Source organism: Lipomyces tetrasporus (assembly GCF_029532465.1).
Source record: "Lipomyces tetrasporus strain NRRL Y-64009 chromosome Unknown POJ06scaffold_2, whole genome shotgun sequence".
In the NCBI taxonomy this organism is placed as follows: Eukaryota; Fungi; Ascomycota; class Lipomycetes; order Lipomycetales; family Lipomycetaceae; genus Lipomyces; species Lipomyces tetrasporus.
In genome coordinates, this window is record NW_026611597.1 from 1,553,011 (window position 1) to 1,574,418 (window position 21,408).

Consider the following 21,408-nt stretch of genomic DNA (forward strand, 5'->3'; position numbering starts at 1 on the left):
CAATGACAGCGTCATATGGTACAACATGGACTCTATTGCTAAATCACATGACCTCTATAAATACGTTCTCTATGTGTGCATAAACTCCTTACAAATCCGAACATTGCTTGCTATCCTCTATAGATAGTACATAATCACTATACTACACTTTGGTGGATTTTCCTGCTTAACTAGCAATTCCGATTTTCATTCCTGAATCTATGTAATGATGCCTGGAATGAAGTCCGGTTTCGCATGTCGGAAGCGCTCAGTGTGGATACAGCTGTGTCAAACTCTGTCTCTGGTTGAGATGCAATCTCGTAGTCCTCCTCATCGATCTCAACCTTCCCAGTATAGATGGCCCTGTTTTCTGATCTAATTCGCACTGAGTTGTGCAGTTCAGTTGACATTGTTGCCTTCAATTGTGAGTTGTCGAGTGTCGTCGGCATTGAACGAAGCGCCTGCCTTGATTTTTTTGATTTAACATGGGAGAACACGCCTATCCCGTTTGAATTGATAACTGGCCGCCGTGCGTGCGTGGGAGTCCCCAAGTATGATGCTGTGGTAAAAGATGTGATGCTACGCTGTATGGGCGTGCTGGGACATGCCATGGTGTCTTCAGATGTAGTGTGAGCGCGGAAGTGCAAAAATCGGTTCCGTTCCAGAAGAGGCGAACACACGGAGTCAGACATTGAGCATGAGCTCAAAGACGAACCTGAAGATACTGTAGAAAATGAATTAGATGATGAAGATGACGATTTGCCTGCCTTCATGGTTGAGTCCGGAGGAGTGAGTACTGGTTGCCGTCTAGGTGCAAAAAATGACGATGGCAACTGATTGGAGCGCCTTAATCTAAAGTCAGCACTAGGAGGCGTCATCATTGCTAATGAATCTGAGTGCAACGATTTGGTTGATTCGGTGCCTACCGTTGATTCACATATGTCCTTTTGAGTAGCCTCTTGTTGATCTTCCCCCGTATTTTGCTTCTGCTCACTTGCGTGGTCGCACTGCTGATTGACTTGCTCGTCACTGCTTGACAACCGTGGAGTATCTGGCGACTTGGCATCAGGCTTAGCGATATCCTCCGCTGGAATATCCACGACTCGCATCTCCTCATGAACAATATCTTCGTGCTCTGAAGTCAGATGACGGTCCGGATTCGCTAAGGGCAGATGAACAGCGCGTGACGGAGCCGGAAAAAAGTGGCTGTGCATAATCGCTGGCTTATCCATGCCGTCACTTTCGCTGATAGACGGGGAGAGAATCCGTAGCCGTTTTGCAATAGGATCTTCCGGGGACGGCTTGTTAAAGCATGGAGTGGTTCTTCTTCCAAGCGCAGCTGCCCATGCAGGAGTCGTGTTCCGAGAATTTGTAGTGGGTGGAGTTTCGCTAGCGGCAGAATTTGTAATATCGCATAGTGGATGACGACCGTGGTTTGGCGACCGTCCTAGAAATCATTAGTGACTCGATAGGGACCAATGGTGGTGCACATACTGAAGTAATCAGTAATTGTTTGTCCTGCTCTGGGAATCTGCTTGAATGGGGTGCCCTAACAGAACGAGGTTAGTCTGCACTATCTTACGGTAACATTAAGCGAACGACATACGTTAACATCCTCTTTCATACTTCTAATCCCAGAGTCGTCTGGTATGGGCTCTTTCGTATTCGGATCTAGCTTGCCGGTAGCAATTGCTATTGCTACAGCGGGCTCAATATCTCTGTTGAGAAGTGATCAGCTTCGAAATCAAGTCATTTCGACGGAAATAAGACGTACCTGCCAATGTAGTAATCAAGCTGCTCCGGTAATGGATCTTCAGGTTCATTCCACATTACGACTTTCATCTGAATCGGACAATATACTCTTTGATATTGAAAAGTTTTATCTGCTCTTTCAAAATCCGCCATGAAAGTGGGTGGCACTGTGATTTTTCCCTCCAGCCGCATAAACTTCAACGCTCTATCTGCGGATTTATATCGACGTAAATACCTGTGTGCCTTTCTCAATCCTATATTTGGAATACCCGGTGTATAGTCACAACCAGCAAAGATCGCCATGTGTCGAAACAACGCATCAGAAAATGACGTTAAGTCAATTTCAGTGCATGAACTAAATCGTTCCCGCCGGATAGAAACGCATTCTCCATAATCAGTGAGCTTCGTCAGCAAGCGTTTGCATCCAAATACAAGGAGGTCTGAATCCTCTGAAATAATGGCCGACACTAATCTCGTCTTTTCCAGATAAACCATTTGTGCGTCCGCTTCATAAGGCGCCACTAGATATGGAACTCCCTCGCTTTCTAAGGCTTTTATAAGATGCGAAGCCATTGTCGGTGTGATGTCGATGCATTTTTGAAAATGATCATCAGCTTCTTTGCGCATGCCCGCCTTGTGTAGTTTCATTGCCGCTTCCAGCGCTGCTTCTCTTGTTCTAAATAAAGTCAGACTCGCACTGTAATTTCCGGTCGTATCCGTTGCCAACCACCCACATTCGTCGATCCGTCTCGGTATGCTGTTTGCTGGGGAGATTGGCTCCGTCAAAAACCATATAAGGCTTCACACCATAATATTTTAGCATCCTAACACGATGCATCGCATAATCGACGTATCTAACTTGGTTAGCTCATACATAACTGTTTCAGAGTGAGTACAGGAGGCGAACTTTCGAGTATGATTGCCAAATGCTAAGTCTGCTGCGCAGGCAATGGCGCCTCGGTGCAACCACACATACGCGTCAACGGCAATAACTTGGCCAGCAAACTCCTTTACATGTGCCGGCTGCTGAATAGATTTCAGCATAGGCAGGAGACCTAGAGATCCACTTTAGTGATGTGAGTTAGAAAGTCGAAAATTCACCGTACCTGAGATTCCCATTGCGCAGAATATTCCACCCTGATTCTATCGACGGCCGCTGCGCTCGTGATCCTTGTAAATATCGAAGAAGTCTCCCGCTCACAGGCCAAATTCCCGCGCAATGTATTGCGAAGCAAGGTGCTAGAACACAGATTATGGAGCAAGTAGTCGATTGCGACCGAACATCTGAACTCAATGTTGTTGCTGGTGTTGACAGGGCAACGTCGATAGATACAGCCCCTGGCCACGTTAACAGGCGTCGGAGCAAGGTACAGCTAATTGAGCCGCGCCTGTTAAAGTTTGGATTCCCGCAGATTCACGTCATATGTCCCATGAACGAAATTTTTGATTTCGAAGCCCGCAGCTTTGTCAGACAGATACCCGACAGGACCGGAGTTTGTCCGATTGCCACCGTAAAAAGCGGAACGGAATTTCGACATGCCGATTGCGAAATCACTGAAGAAGGTAGAGCAAAAGCTCAAAAAGAGGTCTGCAGTGCATCCCAAGGCTCGAAAGTTCAAGCAGTTAAACAAGGCGTCCCTGCGAGAAGCAAAGATCAATAAACGGAAACAAGAACGTGAGATGACGAGAGATGCGCAAGGTAATTATTGAATTATCTTTGCGCACTGTTTATGCTTACTTGAGTAGTTTTAAGGATGAAATTTATCAGAGCGGCCGTTGATAGACCACAAAACATGACGAAGGAAGTATTTACTGAAGATGAAATCAAAATAATAATACAAGAGTGAGCAGAATAATTTCTCAATATAGTCCATCAGTAGCGTATTAACGAACTGCATGTCAGATTTATCAGTCGAGATGATGCAGAATTGGAGCAATTAAAGTCCACTAGACGACCTGGACGGCCTGCGTCTGCAAGGCAAGATGCCCTACAAACGAGAAGGGATTTCGAGGTGTCAGAATTCAGCACAGGCTTTTGTAAGTGCCCTCGTGTTCACTACTTGAACAGCAACATCAAAACTGACGTGAACGCAGATATGCCAGACTTGCTTGATAAGCAAACTGTGAAACTATTTAGAGAATGGAATTTGGAGCACAGCGGTATCGGTCTTTTGAAATTCATCCGAATCGCCAAGGAAGGCGGGCTACAAATGCCACGTCAAGACGATGATATGGATAGGCTCGCCTAGTGACAGACTGGCCGTCTAAAATAGGATTTGTATTTTACTTGTATAGTAGCATCAAAAATCGGTAGCAACGGCCGGCCAGGAGGTGTATCTTCAATTGCGTATGTTGCACGGAATGCACTCCAGAGTGGAGAGCGCTGATGTCGATTGTGCTAAGTTTACTCCTAATGCCTTGTCCAAACTACACTTCTCCATATGCCTAATCGGTTCTCAATCAGCAACACTGTAACACTCAATAGCCCAAACTCCCGCCATACATGCAACACCATTGAACAATGCCTATATTCTACAATGCTATGATGTCTATTTCTATAACGCCTTAGATGAATTGCGATCCCCGTTACTAAACAATATGGGCGATGATGTGGTCGGAAACTTCGACTCAATTTGAGTATCCGTGCCACTTCCCATTCGCCCTTTACCTATTCTGCATCATGCAGTCAAATATCTCTCTTTTCAACGGCCTTGAATAACTCGTATTTCCAATCCCAAGAAGCTTCTCCTATCATATTTACGAAATACCTTGTTCCTTCAACGACTGCATCTGAACATAGCTTACCTTGCTCCTGTGCTGTCTGTCGCAGAGGTCAGTAATTACCCAGCAGTGGACTTAGCAGCATCGACGTACCTCTAACTCCTCGACACAAACTCCAACACTCCATCCGAATTGCTGGCTAACGTCCTGAGCCGTGACGCCATTATCCTCTCCGTACTGCTTGTTCTCCGCTGTCTTGATCCAGTCAACCAGCGTCCGAATCGTAATATCATCATTCTTCAGCGCCTCTTGGACAACTGTCAGACCACTCTTAAACCGCCGCATCCTAAATGGCAGACCTAGTTTCTCAAAAGTAGAGCATGCACTATACAGATCCTTGGGAGAAATCAGCGAGATTCCGCGGGCTCTATTGTACAATGCAAACACGTCAAACAGCGTGGCAATGCCGCCCTCACTTTTAAGCACGCCATTGTCAAGAAATTCGGCAAGCTGACGAGCGAGCTCGCTGTAATATATCTGGTCGCTTCCGCCTCCTGCCATCTGTTTGGTAACTATCGGAGATGACAGGCTCAGAGCTTGTGAAGACTCCCTTAACGCCCGTCGCGCTTCATCCGGAACACCAGGAGAAGCAGCCAACCTTATAGCAAAGCCTTCCGCAAGAGACACCTGTAGTGCGGTATTATATTAGTGCAAATCCAAGTTTCTCTGCACCGTAGAACTTACCATATCTCTAGCCTTCTTCATGAGACTATGTAAGTCGTCCAACGAGCTCATTAAGTCCTGATTACGCATACGCTCTCGTTCCACCATTCGTTGCAGTCCATTAATTCCAAAACTGGGAGTAATAGGTCCCTCATTTGAGGGCTGAGGCTCAGGATTCTTCGTAATGGTAATCGTCGGTTCCATTTGTTTTGCTCTGGCCAAGTTCTTTAGCCAAGTGCGTTCCGTTAAAACCTCTTTGGTCTTTTCATAAAATGCTTTGTCCCCCCCATCCCGAAAACTAATCTTAACGAACGTAGGAAGTTGCGCTTCAACTCCGAATCCTGACGACTGCGAGCCGCGTCCTATTGTGAAGGGAAGATACGACTCTTTGGTTGCGATATTTTTGTTAAGAATGTAATCCGAGGGATTAAATGCAGTAGTTCGCAACCGTGCACCGCATATCTCACAAAACCGCATTGCTGAATTGTTCAGGAAGGTGCATTTCGGACACGCGCGTTCATCTAGGTCCGCGCCAGATGATGTCGACGAACTGTCATCATTTGCAAGTGACCGAGTCACCCTATTGGTCGCGGTTTCGGCTAACGCGTTTTGAATAACAGATTCGGGTGGCTTGACACCACAGGTAGTGCATGGTGGAATAGGTGATATGCTAGCTCGGTAATTGGGCGGGAGATTATTTGAATGTGAGCAAATGGGGCATATCCATGAGATCATAGATATCAACCCACCTGTGGATTGTTTGGGACTTACAGCTCCAAAATTCTTCGATAAATTCGGTAGAGATACGGTAGATTCGCTGGGAGATCTTGACTGTGGTGTACCATTGGCTGATGAAGGAGAGACAGGCGACGACGTGGAAGACAGCGTGTCTGCAAAGTGAAAGGTGATTTTGGGCGACGACTTCAAGAAGCCTGCAGTATATTGAATAGTCCTTACGTCTGGGAGATTAACTGCAACGGAGTTTGTCAACGGAGATGCAATGTCGACATAGCATATCCGGTGCGATGTAAGATACAATCGTCCATTCTGATACCCTGGCAGTCTCACTCGTCTGAGACATTAGCAAAGAAAATTCCAGTAAAATTGTGCCCATTTGCAAAATTGCACATACTCTTCATAGATTCCGACAGAATTCTGGACTAGGATGTCAGTCTCATCGACGAATAGCACTGGACGGTAAGCCGCCGTCAGGTCAATAGGACTCCAAAACCGCATAGCAGCGTGCTCAATTGGTCTCGCCCGATCCAGTTGCCTCGATCTTCTGCTCCGACAGATTTTTCATCAACTATTTATGAAAGACGGCACTGTGCACAATATGACAGATATCGGCGGGAAAGTGTACCGCTGCAGAATTGAGTTCCGAAGATTACTAAACCTTAACGGAGGGAGTGGCTTTGGTAATCTCGGAGAACAGATATCTGTGTCGTCGAAGGATCCGTATGCTGCCTGAGAGACACGGTAGTATTCCTCGTTTTTGGATTATCTCTATATCTTTCTCGTCATAAATGGGCTTTAATGTCATTTTTAGTTTTTGTCCATCTTGTCCGCCCAGCACGTAGCACGGGATTCTGTTTTATCACCACGCCCCGATCCATCTTGAGAGCCCTAATCTCAGTGTTGTGGCTAAAGAGCAACGGACTGCCTCTACAAGGCTCTAGCCTACTGGCTTCCAACAGCGCCAGGAACAGAAGTAGAATCACAGCGAACATAGGGAAAATCCAAATTCATCGTTATCCTACGATTCCCAGCAGACAGCTACGCAACTTCCGAGCGTCCAATTGGCCTGTCCGCAAATAGTTGTGGTGCGGGCGCCTGAAGGGCAATCAGGTGGCCTGCAAACTCGGTGATCCAATGCGCAACTACTCGGAGGTGGCATTGGATGTACCGGTAACTCACAAGCAGATCCGAGCACCTAAAATACAAACAAATAAAAGACGAGGATAAAGTTAACGGGGATGTTGAGTGAAGATAAGAGCATGTAAAATATGTCAAAAACTGACGATGAGATGAGCTCCGCGCGGCTGTGGCGTCTCCTTAAGTGCTTGCCGGGGAGTACGACACAAAGAATCATTGTTGAGTGAACCGTCAATAGGGGACGGATCCCGAGATTGATTCTTATTTGCTGCAGTGAGCTACGTTGTCTCATCCGTTATTGTTGCGGTTATTGCTTTGGGCTTTGGTGCAAAATTTAGGTGGCAACCAGCTCACACTGTGCGAGGTTAGCACCTGCTAATTAAGATCTGGAATGACGTCGAATGGCATTCGTAGTAAAGAGAAATCTTTGTTAAGACATGACAGCCAGAAATATGATAGCATCAATTCGCTTTTTTAATATTCGTCGCGTCCACGGCCAATATTTGATTGCTATAAGTTATGGAGAATTGCAACAAACGTTGGCCCAGCAGCGAGCACCGCCACATCTGGTGTGGAGTACCGTAGTGTGGCGCCTTTAAGTCAGCTTGCAAGCGATTATTGTAAGGCTTAAACCTAGCATGAAAAGGCTGTGCTGATAATACGATCAGTAGCTTGTCAAGCCGACTGGACGATAGTCCTATTTAAACGATGCGAAACTACTGTTATATTGACAAACGACTAAATTGGTGACTGAATGAATGTATTTCTGGCGTCAGATCGACCTTACGTCGGCGCGCCGTCCTGTTCTACTTCCGAATGAAGTGGACATCTTGGTTCAAGATGGTGTTGGCTTATATGACGGGTAGGCAGTATAGCTAGTTATATAGATGCGGTATATCTGACTGAACTCGCTGGTTTAGACGCCTTAAGCTAGAAGGATATCAAGATGGCAGAGTTTACTTAACCACCCACCGAGTCTGCTACGTGGACAATGTTCGACCTGCCACTCACTCCGTGGCAATCGAACTATCACAAGTGAATAGAATTCAGTTTTATCCTGGCTTGCTAAGATCGTCGCCAAAGGTATCTCTTTATCTGCTGCCTCAATCATCGCCGTCCACGCCACCAGCATTATCTTCCACTAGTCCGATCTCCCCTCTGGTGGCCGCTCTGCAAGCACAGTCATTGGATTTAGGAGCATCGCCAACAATTTCTCGGTCCCATAGTCCTGATCCAAATGCTTCTTTTAGCTGGATATGTCCCATATGCTCATTTTCTAATTCTATGAAATATGCGGACATCGATGGCACCCTGCCTCCGTGTCTTACCTGTGGGATCCGGCCAGCAATTTCAGTGATCGAACAAGCGAAGGAAGCTAGAGCGGAAGCCAGTAAGGTCGCACACGTCTACGCTGTACCTCTGCCAGCTGGCGTGGAAGATGAGGTCGGGTTTTCCTGTCCACGTTGTACATTTGTCAATCACCCGTCTCTACTTCAATGTGAAATGTGTGGCGCCACATTAATTTCCAAAAATTTACCGCCGGTGTTGCTTGACAATGCGATGAATGACTTGGTCATTGACGAACGATATCCACCTTCGCCCACGCCGCCTGGTGTGCGATACAACGATGACGACGTTGACCATATTAAAATAAGTTTCAGAGCTGGTGGTGAAAAGATGTTCTTGGACAAGTTGAAAATTGTTTTGCAGGACAGGATATGGGAGCGCAAGACTCGACGAAAAGGTACTGCTGGTGCCACGCAGGACAAGCATAGCAGGACATCAGCTCAAAGTCTTCCTAAGCTCGGAATTCATGGGTTGGAAACCCAGAGTGTAAGGGAACGTCAACGTAACGTGGAACTTATGCACTCGTTGACTGATTTGGAGTCGCTCATGCGGAAGGCGAAGGAAATGGTATCCTTGGCTGAGTCTTTTGCAATGCGACTATCTAATGCCCCGGGTGTGCCGGCAGAGGCTCGTACGGCTCTGTTGCAATCGTCGGAAGCTTTGTCCCTATCGTCTCCGATCGTCATGCGTGAAATGGCTGGCAGTGGAGATGAAACTTTCTATGCTGAATTGGCGCGTCAATTGGCTGAATTTTTAGATAGCGGTGTTTTAGTGAGAGAAGGTGGGATTCTGACTTTATTTGACCTATATGCTCTGTACAATCGTGCCCGTGGCCTTTCCTTGATCTCACCAAAAGATTTCTACAAAGCATGTTCTATTTTCGAGAAATTGCGTTTGCCATTTCGGTTACGGAAGTTTAGAAGAGGAGTTATTGTCGTTCAAGAAGCGTATTATTCTGATGACGCGGTGAATAGCATGCTTATGGATTGGATCACGAAGACTTCTCGTGAGCGAGGAATATCTCTAGGCGTTACAGCACAGGACGTGAATCAGCGTTTTGGGTGGAGCGTTACGATCGCTCTCGAGGAATTAGAAACTGCAGAAGTTAGTGGAAAGCTTGCTCGAGATTCTTCGGTGGAAGGTACTCGATTCTATGAGAATCTGATTAGTACGTTCCAGTGGACCTGGAAGTTGGAAGTGTTTCATGAACGGTAGTAATAGCACGCAAGATTTCTGTTTCATATTTGTGCTGTAGTTGGTGAGGCAGATATTTAGCATACACGTTGTTGGGACTTGGGAGTATCATGAAACACTTAAAATTGAAACCCATGAAAAAATTCGATGTCCTAAGTTAGGTTATGTATAAATTGAATTTCTTCCCGTAATATTGCGATCATACCCTATCCCTCCATTACTATGGCTGCAGTATCTAGTCTCTGCATCCGCCATAGAAATAGGCAACGAAATTAGATGTCGCGAGGCCGCAGTATGATATCGCTAATCGTGTCCAGTAGCATTCAAGCATCTGATCGCAAATGATAAGAACCGAATATGTCTATGTCGGTTGGAAATGCAGCGATTGCGTCTGCCAAAAAGAAACTAAGACAGAAGATTGTAGAGCGACTGAAATTGACAACAGATGAGAGTATAATATCGCAATGTATGCGCCAGCTAGAATGTAAAGGGAAGAATATGTCTGACGGTTACTAGCCACAAGCATAGCGAACACTATCAGAATGTTACCGGAGTATCAAGGGGCACGCAAGATAGGTGTTTACTTGCATATGGACGTACCTGACGCTATTCCGACAGGCAGTGAAAAGATCGTGGAAGTTCGGACAGATCTGCTGATACGAAATCTGTTTGAAGACAGTATGCTTAAGGTTAATTTATTATAGTGGTCACTTCTAATGATATCCAGACAAATATATCTTCTTACCTTGTATTGTTCCAACAATATTTCTGCCGTCAGACCAGCAGCGAATATTGCAATTAGCACAGAGGAGACTGGAAAACAAGCAAGAATCTGATTATTTTCCATTCTTGTCTATAAGTATGTTGCATATGCCAGACATAGAGTCCGTAAAGAGCTTGGTCATAGATGACCCCGAGGCAAATGCGCTTGCGATTAGAGAGCCGACGCCAGCCGAACGCGAAGATGGTGAGCTTTGGTGACTAGCAATCGTATTGCGTCAAAATTGTTGATGAGTGTCGTAGCATTTGACGTCGGCGGACTGGATCTAATTATCGTCCCGGGTCTTGGATTCACAAAGTCTTGTGCTCGACTTGGAAGAGGAAAAGGATTCTACGACAATTTCATACGACTACACCGAGTATGGTCTCAGTATTATGGAAGTTCTAGACCAACTATGGGTAGGTTGCTATTTTATTATGCGGGTGGTTGGATAAGGGGTATTGCTGACAGCCATTAGTTGGAGTATCATTAGAGAAACAAATCGTACAGCCTCACGAAATTGACGGATATATGGAACTACCCATGGAAGAACATGACGAAGTTTTAGATGCCGTAATAGTGGGTGAGGAAATATATCGCAGGGGTGATGTCTAGTTAGTGCGTAGATAATGAACACTCGTATGTAAAGGTATTTCGTGCTTGGCGTCGTATCATCCTTCCATGCCGTCAATGAAAAAAATGAAGATACGCTTCTATTCAAGTTGCATATCAAATGGTATACAAACTTTGGCTGGTATGCTTGGATGTCGCAACCATCTTCTGAAAACACATTGCAACTATCTTACAGCCGATTCGGTGGAGCACAACGAAATGTAAATTATTGTGATCCGTTATTGACATAACTCTCTTCTCTAAGTTTCAACACTTGAAATTAGCGTGATATTGTCTCCTTTCAGTAGTATCCTGCCTTGTCGTAAGGGTTAGTACATCACGGATATTTCATCTGCAAACTGGAAGACAAACCTAAGGATCTCCTCGAATTGTTCTTCTCGCTAATTTCAATGGCGTCATCCACGACCAAGTTCATAAACTCATCAAAGCCCTACTTCAGATTAGTCCGTGGGTCACAAAACTGGTCATTATATCGAAGATCGGATCTCACTCTAATTTTACCCTCAAGCCGCGTTTCAACTTGCTCGTATAGCCAAATTTGAACAAGAGACTGCTGTTGAAGGAGCTTGAAGATGAAGTTGATGGGTGGAAGCATCTGTGTCATATCAGATCAGCTTCGGCTATAGACACCATCTGTTAATGGAGTCCACTTACCACCTGTTGTCTCCGGCGGCCAGACATTTTTGCTGCAATTAGATTTGTTTATTCGGAATCAGTTTAACCTTTGTAATTTGTTGTTTGTGCAATTATAAATGTACGGGCGAGACTGACGGCCAAAATTCTATTGGAATGTGGAGAGTTGCGTGGTGATCCCTAGGTCTATCCCGTGGTGGAGGACTTTTCGTCGCACTCGACTCGCAGATATCTCGCGTGGCAATTGTGGTACTAAATTGTTAGAAAGCCACACAAGTCACCGAGAATCGAACACACTACATAAAATAAAATCATCCTCGGGGTTATTGATCGTCATCACCCGGGGCACAATTATTCGGGGTTTTTTCTGGGGAGTAAATCTACAATCCAGATAGACTGGCTGTCTTTGCCTGGAGTCGCTGCTCGGACAATTATTATGGCATCCACAGTTAACGATCCTACACTGTCACCAATACTTCAAGCGCTGAATGCCTTGTATAGTGGCTCAAATCGGCAAACGAAGGAACAGGCAGGCCAGTTCCTGGAGCAGTTTCAGAAATCTGTACGTGAAGGTCAGGCTCGTGTAGGTTGGTGGTCTGTGGTGACGATTGGACGCGTTTGATTCTGTGAATGAATCAACAACTCGGAGCCAGATCAGACAACCTAACGCTATATGATTGATACTAACGCTTGATTTTCTGTGAATTAGCAAGAGGCATGGACCATTACCCACACAATTTTATCGTCATCAGCGCTCCCACTTGAGTCAAAATTGTTTGCCGCTCAGACGTTGCGGAGTAAGGTGCGTGAGAAGCGGGCGTCCTGTTCAGATGTTGAAAGTAGCCAAAGCTCACATCGCACTCTGACGATAGATTATATACGACCTTCATCAACTCCCAGGGAGCGGTCAATTGCAACTTCGCAGTTCATTGATCACGCTCCTAGGCACGTATAGGGAAGGTCCAAAAATCATTCTGACACAACTCTGTCTGGCATTGGCCAATCTAGCAATTCAATTAGTCCAGTGGAAGGGTGCTTTAGAGGAAATTATCAGCGCATGCGGTACTGACGCTGCCTCTGCACCAATTGTGCTAGAGTTTCTAAAGGTCTTGCCAGAGGAAGCCAGTGATGTGAAGAAGATTCCACTCTCGGAAGACGAATTAAGAGAGAGAACAAGAGAGCTCTTAGAAAACAATGCGATACAGGTGTTGAACATTTTGGTTGCCTATGTGAGCTCGGCCAATACGCCACAATCATCGCATGCCTTAATCTTCGAGTGTCTGAATTCGTGGTTACGCGAGGTTCCTCTGGAGACTATTGTCAACTCTCCTCTATTGAACATTGTTTTTCAGGCTCTTTCTAATGACGATTTATTCGATGCTGCAACGGACTGTGTATGCTCCATGATCAGAGAAACACGAGATCTCGACGAGGAGTCGGAGATTGTATCAACGTTGTATAGGAAAATTATTGAACTTCGGCCTCGGATAAGGGAATCCAAGGATGATCCAGACGCGTTCAGAAACTATACGCAAATCTTTGCTGACGCAGGTGAAGTGTGGCACATGGTTATTGCAAGGCAGCCACGGCAATTCAAAAGCTTAGTGGAAGCGGTCGCAGAATGTGCTGCCTATGACGAGGATCTGGAAGTCATCCAATTCACGTTTTACTTCTGGTACTTGCTGAAGCAGATGCTTGTCCTAGATCGGTATGAGGACGCCAAACGTGAACTGCGAGATGTATTTCTAGGATTAGTCGATATTTTGATTAATCACCTGCATTATCCATATGAAGAACGGAACGGCGATCTATTCGGCAACAACAAGGAGCAGGAAGAGAAGTTCCGAGCTTTTCGACATGAAATGGGTGATGTTTTAAAAGACTGTTGCACGGTGGTCGGAGCATCATTCGCCTTGAGGAAGGCGTACACTAAAGTCAATGACTGCTTACAAGCCCAGAACATGGGGGAGAATATTCCCTGGCAAGACATCGAGGCACCTATATTTAGTATGAGAGCAATGGCGAGAGAAGTTGATCTTGACGAGACGCATGTCCTTCCCGACGTTATGAATTTGTTAATCAGGTTACCTGACCAGAAGAAAATCAGATTTGCAGTGACTCTTGTCTTGGGTCGGTATACTGAATGGACTGCGAAGCACCCGGAGTATCTCGAAGCACAGCTGACCTATATTACTAACGGATTTTACGTCAACGATTCCGATGTCGCCAGCGCTGCCGCTCAATCAATGATGCATTTCTGTAGAGATTGTGGACAACATCTAGTGAACTATATTGATCAGCTACATGACTTCTATGAGAAAGTTGCACCACAGATCCATGTTGAGTCGCTGTATGATCTTACCGATGGTGTAGCGCATCTAGTTGCAGCGCAGCCTTTAGACAAAATCTACAGCTCTCTCAAGATGTTTTGTACTCCGGTCGTGGCGCGGCTATATTCTCGCGCCAATGCCCCAGTCGACGAAGCTGGCTACAGAAAAATTGCAGATGAAGTTGAATTGCTGGATACATTCGCGCGTCTGGTGCACCCACATGTCGAGCCAGGCAATCCTGACCCGTGCATGCAATTCTGGTCAGAAGTATGGCCACTTATTGGGCTACTGTTGGACAATCACGGTCAATCGACGTACGTGTCCGAGCGGTGCTGCAAGTTTATTCGGACTCTTATGTATTCATATCGGACTTCTTTTTACTCTCTCCTCGGACCTGTGGCCGAGAAACTGGTTGTGTGTTTCGACAAATTCCATTACGGATGCTACCTGTGGGCCAGCGGTATCGCAGTACGAGAGTATGGTAACGAGTACTCGGATCAGAACATCCAGAGTGCGGTTTGGGAGTTCGCGTTCCGGCAGGCTATTTCCACATTTAAGTATATGAGTAGTGTTAACATTGCCGATATTCCGGATGGTAAGAGAATTGTTTGATTATCAAGTGCAATGTGTTTGCTAACTTTGTCTATAGTCATCGAGGATCTCTTCCGACTACTTTCCAATTTGATTACCAGCTACCCATACCGGTTTATTCCATCTGAACTGTGCAAGCCCTCGATAGATGCTGCGCGCGCCATTTTTACGACCGAAAATAAAGAACCCATATTCACAGCCATGGACCTCCTCCACGACATTTTCTCGTACGGGTTTAGTACGCCACCGGTTTCTAACATTATGTTTAACGATGCGGGTGAACAGTATTACGACGCAAATGCGGTACCGCTGGAGATCCAGGGTATCGTGAAGCAGCTTGTGCTGGCTGAGGGTGAGATGCTTACGCGCCAGGTATTCTCAGGATTATTGTACACGTTCCCAAGAGAATGCGTATCAGATGGCACGAGTGTCCTTCTTGTCCTGCTGAAGCTCGCTGGACTACCAACTGCTGTTCAATGGGTTAACAGTACATTGGCCGTTTTACCTTCGAGTGCGATTACACAGCAGGAGAAAGACAAGTACTTGTCCGCTGTAGATACTGCAATTCAGTCGGATGATATGAATCGATTGAGACGGCAGACTATGGACTTCATCGGGTGGTATACCAGACGAAATGTTACCCCACGTAGTGAGATCAGGCGAATTGGAGACGCTCGGGATATGAGGTTTACCTTTGCATCATGAACGTCTGTGCGAGGCAGGAACCACGATGAGAAACAAGGAAGAGGTGGAGCTATGTAAATTATTCCTGTGAATGCCGCGTTTCATTTACTTGTGTATCTATAGGTTAGTCCTGTTTACCGTTTTGTAGGTCCGTGGCAGACATTTGCGTCGAGCAGCGATAATGTCATAGTCACAAATATTTATATAGCATGGCTCACTATTTCTTTTCATTCCTTTCATTGGTCAAGTTTCCGGCGACATCTACGCATATAGGGCGTCGTTTGTTTCACATATTGGGACAGTTGCTTAGTTTTGGGCGAGCTAAAGTCAAGACTTGAATAAACGTAAACGGAAATGAAGTTTTCCGTTCTTTACTACGTTCTTGACTACGTAGGCATGTCGCGCGGATCCCCACCTTTGCTCGTTCACAGTCTGCCCGAGCGAGAGAGATTAACGCAGCCAAATGGTGCATCCTGATGAGATGCAGACAATGAGTTGCGACGTAGACAATATGAACTCACTCCTACTGTACTGACTTTCGAATCCGACTTCCCAACTGTGTTTAGCACATTGTTGTGCGCTATTAATTATCTTCGGATACCAAAAATATTCTGCAGTTGTCAGATTGTCACAATACTTCTGATACACGCAATTTCAATGGAGGATAGCTTAGTTACTACTGTCCGTATTATCAGCTCATGCAAAGGACTGCAATTACGAAGGGCCCTCACAGCAGTCAAGTTCCAGAAAGTTCCATAGTATTAAGTGACTGCCACTTGCCGTTGATGCTGTTGAACGTATACAATGCGTATATAAGTGATTTAGTGGTCCGGAAGTTTGTGGGAGTGGACGTGAGCGGATCATGAGTTATCTTACCCTTGATCACTAGAATCAGGGTAACCGTTTACATTGCACGCGTCTATTTCGCGATGTGCAATTGACATTATAAGTGCAGTAAACAGAGATTAGAACCCCATCCTCTATAATCCCATCACCGAATTTGTTTGCAACCAATCTGGACCTTCAAACTCATGCGTATCTTGCTCTCTGCTTGACATCGGGCTAGAGGAATTGTTCTAATCCTGCGCAACAGAGCTGCGCGCTATTTGTATGTCTGACGACGACGCGACCATCGATCTCCGTCAGGAATATTCCGTTCCCCTGGATTCGCCATCTTCGTCGTCGGATTATGGATCTTTGAGGTCTTGGGACGAAGCTATTTATTCAGCCGCTATAGCTTCAGATGTCGTGCGTAGTCAGGCCGTGGCGATCACCGGTACTGCACGCGGGCAGGACGGCGGCAAAGTCGATGAGTGGCATGTCGATCGGATGTATGTTGCGAAGGAGGCGATTGCCCTCATTGTGCGCGAGTTACAGATCGACGATAGTCAGGAGGCCGTCTTGTTCGCGAACTTTGATGACGAGGAGTACCGTGGCCGTCCGGTACACGATCTGCCTACAGCAGGTGGTTCCGTTCCTGTCACGAGTCCTACATGTGAGCTGCGAATCGCTAGATGATTTGAATTATGCCTAATGAGCACCCTTAGACAGTGAGGTCAAGTAATCCGAACACTGTTATCCCCCCTGTTCCACCGGCTCCTGGAGCTGCAGAAGTCAAGCCACGGCGGAAACGAGGTCGGCCACGAAAGGTGCGCACTGAAGTTCCAGCTGTACCGGCGACGGTTCCAGCTGAACTCCCCGGCAAGCCAGTGATTTCGCGCATGGAGCAGATCGTTGGTGGTTCGGATGATGTTCTAGAATCTCAATCCAGTGAGGCCGAGTATTGCACTCTCTCGGATGCGTCGAGTGAAGAGCCAATACAGTCCCATCAGCAAGATGCAATTGTCCCGGACAATATTCAGAAATCGCCAAGGTCACGGAAGAAAAACATTGAATTTGAAGTAGAGGTCCCAACGGAGACTATCGAGCAGCCACAATCTAGACCTAGGCCATTTAAGACGAAACGCATGCGATTTCCTTATTTGGAATCGGAAGGTATACCATCGGCACCTATCCCTAGTGATCAGCGTCCTAATATGTTACCACTTCATTTCAGCGAGGCCACCGAATTCAGAGGTTCGATGTTAGAAACATACAAGTCACACGAAAAACTATACGTGACGGATGTTGTCGGTCCATCGTGGTGTGAGCTTCAGTATTTTTACAAGTATTACTTCAACGATTTCAAACCGACAGCAATAATGTCCAAAGGAACCGACATTCATAAAGAGTTGGAGAAGGAATACATGCTCGAAATTCCTATAGCAACGGAGCAAATGACCCGTGAGGATAAGCAGGCTGTCAAACTGTTGAACATGCTGCTTATGTTGCAGTCGCTGACGCAGGGAGCCCGTAGGCACGAGGAAAATGTCATAGTTGTAAGTCGTGGTTTGATTATCGGATGTGTCCATATGCTAATATTTTTAAAATTAGCGAGAATTTCCCGTTTTTGGATTCTTGGAAGATGTGTTTGTATCCGGAATAATTGATGAGGTTTCGTTCATGTACGACCGGCCAATCCAAGAAGGTATTGAGTTTGTCGATGTTGATTTTAATCCGGAAATGTCAAATCAGCGCCGACATACTGCCCCGGCCACACAGCAACAGACACTCAGTCTTGAGGCCTACACTGGGACAGAAGCATTTCCCACGCTTGAGTCATTTTCGTCATCACAACCGTCAGCCAGAGATCAGACTAGCATCACGTCGTATTTCAGACCACTCAGTCAAGCCTCCGTGGCTGAAATCATACATGATCAATCAAAGGAAGCACTAGATGTAATCCATTCGGCCTCCCATCATGAGAACGGGGAGATGTGTACATATACTTCACAGGTCCAGCGCCGAAAACTTCGCATCTCTGACTCCAAGACACGGTATATTCGGCAGTTACCACACGAATCACAGCAACGTTCGACATACTACCAACTTTTGATATATCACCGTCTATTAACCGACCTGACGAAGGGAATATTTGATTTTGGCCGCATGATGACAGTTTTAAAGCTAGATGCAGATGCGGAATTAAGTGATATTTTCAAGAGTGAGATCCAGCAGAACGAATACGTAACTGCGACACTTTCTGCCGAGATCCTGGAAGACAGCCAGCATCGAAGTGATGAGTATCGCGCTTTGTTATTGTCTCTGCGGACGCTAAGAGAAGTGTGGGACGCCTTGCGGTTGAAATTTTCGGAGTTTGCAGGTGACACGAGTGAAAACATGTCTGTGGTACGTACGCTTTCTCCACTGCCATTTCCCGACCGTTTATTGATGTGAGTTAGGTATACTATTGGCAGGGCAATGGCCAAGTATTTGCAGGAATTGACTATACATACAAGGAAGAAGATCTACAAGAATTTGTCTCAAGCTCGTTGTCATACTGGCGTGGTGAACGGGATCCAAAGGGTGTCGAAGTCGAGGATGCGTACAAGTGCCGTTCGTGCCCATACGCGGAGCAATGTCTGTGGCGATTGGAGAAAATTCGAGAGAGTACAGAGCGTAATCGGGCGCAGTTTCAGCAAAGATACGGCCGAAAAGCTGGGTCAAGACCGCCAGGGCAGCTTGTGGTCGAACGAGATGTCGACAATATGTAACCACTAAATTACTAACGTGTATATTGTACATGCCAATAGTATACAAGCTTCTGTAATCTTGCTGTCAAAATCTGGCAGCCTTTGTGGTTTTGTCATATAACTCCAAGTTCAGCGCAGCCAAGAAGCACGGAATCTCACGTCGCTCCTGCACCCAAAACTGAATCAAGTTCGAGCACTCTTGTGCGAATGGACTGTCTGCTCGGCCGGACAACTTCATCGTACCGAGTTCCGGGTCGAATGTGAAGGATTCTTCATCTGACGCCGCAAACATCGAGGTAGCACGGACTTTGTTGTTCGGAAGGAAATCAAGTTTGTAGCCGAGCAACGAATACACTGCCTCTCGGAACTCCATTGACTTCGCGGACCAGATCTGTGACCGTTAGCGATGATCATGAATAGCAAACAAGAGAGCAGACCTCCTTCAATCTCTTCATTCGCTTCTCTTTCTCCTCAACAAGCGTCTCCATATCCTTAATTTCGAGTTTGAGTCGATCTAACGTATTAACGCCCACGACCTGGCCGATATCCTCTCGGCGCCCATCCAGCTGAGCTAATAAAGAGTTGTTTTCTTTCTGAAGGACGTCCAGCATTTTCTTTTTCACAATCTTGTCTTTCGCCGCTGGATTGTCACGCAACTCCAGTACACGAACCTGAGCTTTTTTAGCTTGTTCGAGTGCCGCTATCCTTTTTTCTAAAACCGCGATCTCTTTACGAGCGAGCTCTTCCTTATTTATCAAGGCCGTGCATTCTGTGAAACTGTCAGCATTAAATTAATTGTCACACGCCAATGCCGATTGCGTACCATCCTGAAGTTTCCGATTCCGACGAAGTAACTCTCCCATGCGATCGTCATCGTCGTTGTCCAACGTATGCTTCCTCACGTTTACAGCCTGCCCGGTGTTCGATTTCTCCGCTTGCTTGAGCTCATCGGTCAGCTTGGCAATCTCCTTCTTTGAGTCTTCTAATATAGATTCCAGCTTCTCAATTCGACCTGCTTTCTGCTTGTCGTAATTGCCCTGCATGTACATGGTCTCTTCGCTGTCATATGTCTTCAACTGGTCGCGTAAGAACTCGGTTTCTTTTATAGCGAGGTTCTTCTGTCGCTCGACGCGTGCCATCAGTTTGGTAGTCTTGTCAAGTGCGTCCCTCAACTCCTGGACACGCTTTTCAACTTTCCTCATGTCCTCTTCGTCGACCTGCATACCCTGTGTCCGTGCCGCAAGCTCAGCTTCCAGCCTGCCGACCTTATCAAGCAAGGCAATCTTTTCTGATCGCTCCTGAGACAGCGCCATCAATGCGTCCTCCGGACTCTTGAAACTATCCGTCTCGTCAAAGAACGCAGTCCATCGAGCGCGGGCCTCGCGCAAAGTAGCAACCTCGAGTTCTGCATCCGCGACCTGCCGCCGAAGGTCTTCCATCAACTTTAATCGCGCTTCCAAAAGCGTCTTCTCCTCGGCCACGAATTTGAACTTCTTATGTTCGTCGCGAAGCTGGTTAAGCTCGGGCGTCATAACATGGAGTTTAGATTCTAAGCTTCTAGACTTGGCAATCTGCTCCGACAACTGTCGCTGCAAGGTGTCAAGAAGGTGTAGGTCTCCCGCCTTGGCCAATAAACTCTTATTCTCGGTCGACAGTTTTTCAACAATCTCATTCCGCTCGTTCAATTCGAGAACTTTTCGATGGAGCGCCGTGCTCACGTTCGCAAACTGTTCCTGCAAGTCCTGCATTGCGTTCGTCAACGTCCGCTCTTTAACTTTAAACTCGTTCTCCTGCCGTTTTATCGCTGATTCTGCCGTCCGGAGGGTCGATGAGGCTTCGTCATGCGCATCGCGAATTTCTGCGAGGTCGTGTTGCAAACTCCGTATCCTTTTCTCAAATGCCGATTTCTCAGCCGGCCATTCATCTTTGAGTTTGGTGAGCTCGGCTGTTGCTTCTTTATGCTTGTCGAACAAGAACTGCTGATCACTTTCCAGAGCCTGCCGTTGGTTAGTCAACTTAAGCTGCCAGGACTGCATTGTGAAATGGGGCATACATCTGCGCGTTTCCCTTCGTCAGTGATCTTCAATTCGAGCTCCCGGATTGTTGTTTCGAACTGCAACTTCTCGCGTTCCCGCTCATCTTTCAAATTCGATAGTTCGTATTTCAACGCATGATTTTCTGCGCGGAGACCGTCGACCGTGGTTGTTGATTTGTCGTTATTACTTGTGTCTTGAGATGCCGGGAAGAGCGGTCTTGAGACCGTCTAAATAGAAACTGTCAGTCAGAATCAGTGACAGGGCACAAACCGGCATACCCTTGGAGCTGTGTTTGTTGCTGGTGTGAATATGGCCGACGACCTGCGAGGCACCGGGATCGAGCTACCGGCGCCGCTTGCAAGACCTGATTGTCCGTGCAACGGCGTCGCAATGGCTTTGCGCATAGTCCCGACTCGATGACACGCTCTAGTAATAGAATAAAATAGTGCCGGTGTTCGGTTAACTTTGTCATCGTCATCTCGGACTACAGTACAAGACCCTCGTCTCCATGTCAAATCGGCATCGTTCACACGGAGTACGGCTGGTAGTCCAGTTCCAAGGCTCGTTTACATCACCCG

The 21,408-nt window shown here is 46.5% G+C and overlaps 10 protein-coding genes across 10 annotated transcripts; 5 read left to right on the top strand and 5 right to left on the bottom strand.

Moving 5' to 3' along the window:
* Nucleotides 1–60: 60 nt before the first annotated feature.
* Nucleotides 61–3,138, bottom strand: POJ06DRAFT_60863 (uncharacterized protein). Its single transcript, XM_056191267.1, has 7 exons — nucleotides 2,838–3,138; nucleotides 2,639–2,786; nucleotides 2,466–2,585; nucleotides 1,754–2,407; nucleotides 1,586–1,697; nucleotides 1,474–1,528; nucleotides 61–1,426 (listed from the first exon to the last, which is right to left on the bottom strand). Exons 1-7 carry the CDS (start codon nucleotides 2,848–2,850, stop codon nucleotides 171–173), a joined length of 2,358 nt encoding a protein of 785 aa, XP_056046456.1. The 5' UTR covers nucleotides 2,851–3,138; the 3' UTR covers nucleotides 61–170.
* A 10-nt stretch (nucleotides 3,139–3,148) lies between these two features.
* POJ06DRAFT_60884 (translation machinery-associated protein 16) lies at nucleotides 3,149–4,284 on the top strand. Its single transcript, XM_056191268.1, has 4 exons — nucleotides 3,149–3,430; nucleotides 3,478–3,574; nucleotides 3,635–3,768; nucleotides 3,826–4,284. Exons 1-4 carry the CDS (start codon nucleotides 3,268–3,270, stop codon nucleotides 3,978–3,980), a joined length of 549 nt encoding a protein of 182 aa, XP_056046457.1. The 5' UTR covers nucleotides 3,149–3,267; the 3' UTR covers nucleotides 3,981–4,284.
* Nucleotides 4,285–4,417: 133 nt separating this feature from the next.
* POJ06DRAFT_192856 (EAP30/Vps36 family-domain-containing protein) lies at nucleotides 4,418–6,411 on the bottom strand (the record flags this gene model as incomplete). The annotated part of the gene is made up of 4 exons (XM_056184889.1): nucleotides 4,418–4,552; nucleotides 4,606–5,139; nucleotides 5,197–6,247; nucleotides 6,308–6,411. The coding sequence occupies 4 exons, from the start codon at nucleotides 6,409–6,411 to the stop codon at nucleotides 4,418–4,420; spliced, it is 1,824 nt and encodes a 607-aa protein (XP_056046458.1).
* A 474-nt stretch (nucleotides 6,412–6,885) lies between these two features.
* Nucleotides 6,886–7,371, bottom strand: POJ06DRAFT_246308 (uncharacterized protein). Its single transcript, XM_056186773.1, has one exon. The coding sequence runs from the start codon at nucleotides 7,340–7,342 to the stop codon at nucleotides 7,109–7,111; it is 234 nt and encodes a 77-aa protein (XP_056046459.1). The 5' UTR covers nucleotides 7,343–7,371; the 3' UTR covers nucleotides 6,886–7,108.
* A 200-nt stretch (nucleotides 7,372–7,571) lies between these two features.
* POJ06DRAFT_246309 (EAP30/Vps36 family-domain-containing protein) lies at nucleotides 7,572–9,789 on the top strand. The gene is made up of 2 exons (XM_056186774.1): nucleotides 7,572–7,912; nucleotides 7,971–9,789. Exons 1-2 carry the CDS (start codon nucleotides 7,809–7,811, stop codon nucleotides 9,610–9,612), a joined length of 1,746 nt encoding a protein of 581 aa, XP_056046460.1. The 5' UTR covers nucleotides 7,572–7,808; the 3' UTR covers nucleotides 9,613–9,789.
* Nucleotides 9,790–9,948: 159 nt separating this feature from the next.
* On the top strand, nucleotides 9,949–10,966 carry POJ06DRAFT_265871 (uncharacterized protein; the record flags this gene model as incomplete). Its single annotated transcript, XM_056189109.1, has 5 exons — nucleotides 9,949–10,057; nucleotides 10,108–10,269; nucleotides 10,319–10,558; nucleotides 10,615–10,770; nucleotides 10,830–10,966. 5 exons carry the CDS (start codon nucleotides 9,949–9,951, stop codon nucleotides 10,964–10,966), a joined length of 804 nt encoding a protein of 267 aa, XP_056046461.1.
* A 239-nt stretch (nucleotides 10,967–11,205) lies between these two features.
* Nucleotides 11,206–11,863, bottom strand: POJ06DRAFT_60919 (uncharacterized protein). Its single transcript, XM_056191269.1, has 4 exons — nucleotides 11,639–11,863; nucleotides 11,475–11,579; nucleotides 11,336–11,414; nucleotides 11,206–11,279 (listed from the first exon to the last, which is right to left on the bottom strand). Exons 1-4 carry the CDS (start codon nucleotides 11,663–11,665, stop codon nucleotides 11,224–11,226), a joined length of 267 nt encoding a protein of 88 aa, XP_056046462.1. The 5' UTR covers nucleotides 11,666–11,863; the 3' UTR covers nucleotides 11,206–11,223.
* A 190-nt stretch (nucleotides 11,864–12,053) lies between these two features.
* Nucleotides 12,054–15,243, top strand: POJ06DRAFT_265873 (armadillo-type protein; the record flags this gene model as incomplete). Its single annotated transcript, XM_056189110.1, has 4 exons — nucleotides 12,054–12,200; nucleotides 12,327–12,419; nucleotides 12,490–14,542; nucleotides 14,597–15,243. The coding sequence occupies 4 exons, from the start codon at nucleotides 12,054–12,056 to the stop codon at nucleotides 15,241–15,243; spliced, it is 2,940 nt and encodes a 979-aa protein (XP_056046463.1).
* A 938-nt stretch (nucleotides 15,244–16,181) lies between these two features.
* POJ06DRAFT_60970 (exonuclease V) lies at nucleotides 16,182–19,010 on the top strand. The gene is made up of 4 exons (XM_056191271.1): nucleotides 16,182–16,717; nucleotides 16,774–17,600; nucleotides 17,656–18,450; nucleotides 18,504–19,010. The coding sequence occupies exons 1-4, from the start codon at nucleotides 16,333–16,335 to the stop codon at nucleotides 18,813–18,815; spliced, it is 2,319 nt and encodes a 772-aa protein (XP_056046464.1). The 5' UTR covers nucleotides 16,182–16,332; the 3' UTR covers nucleotides 18,816–19,010.
* On the bottom strand, nucleotides 18,689–21,328 carry POJ06DRAFT_60975 (spindle assembly checkpoint component Mad1). The gene is made up of 5 exons (XM_056191272.1): nucleotides 21,109–21,328; nucleotides 20,848–21,057; nucleotides 19,618–20,791; nucleotides 19,232–19,563; nucleotides 18,689–19,185 (listed from the first exon to the last, which is right to left on the bottom strand). Exons 1-5 carry the CDS (start codon nucleotides 21,232–21,234, stop codon nucleotides 18,880–18,882), a joined length of 2,148 nt encoding a protein of 715 aa, XP_056046465.1. The 5' UTR covers nucleotides 21,235–21,328; the 3' UTR covers nucleotides 18,689–18,879.
* Between the last annotated feature and the right edge of the window lie 80 nt (nucleotides 21,329–21,408).

What these genes read in the sequence shown, in the direction of transcription:
- POJ06DRAFT_60863 (XM_056191267.1), bottom strand. An exon ending in ACCGAGACGGATCGACGAAT is followed by an intron (nt 2,408 to 2,465) that starts GTGGGTGGTTGG and finishes GACTTTATTTAG; the next exon opens with AACAAGAGAAGCAGCGCTGG. An exon ending in CTTGATTACTACATTGGCAG is followed by an intron (nt 1,698 to 1,753) that starts GTACGTCTTATT and finishes ACTTCTCAACAG; the next exon opens with AGATATTGAGCCCGCTGTAG.
- POJ06DRAFT_60884 (XM_056191268.1), top strand. Translation starts at nt 3,268, where the DNA reads ATGCCGATTGCGAAATCACTGAAGAAGGTAGAGCAAAAGCTCAAAAAG. An exon ending in GATGACGAGAGATGCGCAAG is followed by an intron (nt 3,431 to 3,477) that starts GTAATTATTGAA and finishes TTACTTGAGTAG; the next exon opens with TTTTAAGGATGAAATTTATC. An exon ending in AGAATTCAGCACAGGCTTTT is followed by an intron (nt 3,769 to 3,825) that starts GTAAGTGCCCTC and finishes ACGTGAACGCAG; the next exon opens with ATATGCCAGACTTGCTTGAT.
- POJ06DRAFT_246308 (XM_056186773.1), bottom strand. Translation starts at nt 7,342, where the DNA reads ATGAGACAACGTAGCTCACTGCAGCAAATAAGAATCAATCTCGGGATC.
- POJ06DRAFT_246309 (XM_056186774.1), top strand. Translation starts at nt 7,809, where the DNA reads ATGTATTTCTGGCGTCAGATCGACCTTACGTCGGCGCGCCGTCCTGTT. An exon ending in GGTGTTGGCTTATATGACGG is followed by an intron (nt 7,913 to 7,970) that starts GTAGGCAGTATA and finishes TCGCTGGTTTAG; the next exon opens with ACGCCTTAAGCTAGAAGGAT.
- POJ06DRAFT_60919 (XM_056191269.1), bottom strand. Translation starts at nt 11,665, where the DNA reads ATGTCTGGCCGCCGGAGACAACAGGTG. An exon ending in GCCGCCGGAGACAACAGGTG is followed by an intron (nt 11,580 to 11,638) that starts GTAAGTGGACTC and finishes GATATGACACAG; the next exon opens with ATGCTTCCACCCATCAACTT. An exon ending in GGCTTGAGGGTAAAATTAGA is followed by an intron (nt 11,415 to 11,474) that starts GTGAGATCCGAT and finishes AATCTGAAGTAG; the next exon opens with GGCTTTGATGAGTTTATGAA.
- POJ06DRAFT_60970 (XM_056191271.1), top strand. Translation starts at nt 16,333, where the DNA reads ATGTCTGACGACGACGCGACCATCGATCTCCGTCAGGAATATTCCGTT. An exon ending in ACGAGGAAAATGTCATAGTT is followed by an intron (nt 17,601 to 17,655) that starts GTAAGTCGTGGT and finishes TTTTAAAATTAG; the next exon opens with CGAGAATTTCCCGTTTTTGG. An exon ending in CGAGTGAAAACATGTCTGTG is followed by an intron (nt 18,451 to 18,503) that starts GTACGTACGCTT and finishes GATGTGAGTTAG; the next exon opens with GTATACTATTGGCAGGGCAA.
- POJ06DRAFT_60975 (XM_056191272.1), bottom strand. Translation starts at nt 21,234, where the DNA reads ATGCGCAAAGCCATTGCGACGCCGTTGCACGGACAATCAGGTCTTGCA. An exon ending in CAACAAACACAGCTCCAAGG is followed by an intron (nt 21,058 to 21,108) that starts GTATGCCGGTTT and finishes GTTTCTATTTAG; the next exon opens with ACGGTCTCAAGACCGCTCTT. An exon ending in ACGAAGGGAAACGCGCAGAT is followed by an intron (nt 20,792 to 20,847) that starts GTATGCCCCATT and finishes AACCAACGGCAG; the next exon opens with GCTCTGGAAAGTGATCAGCA.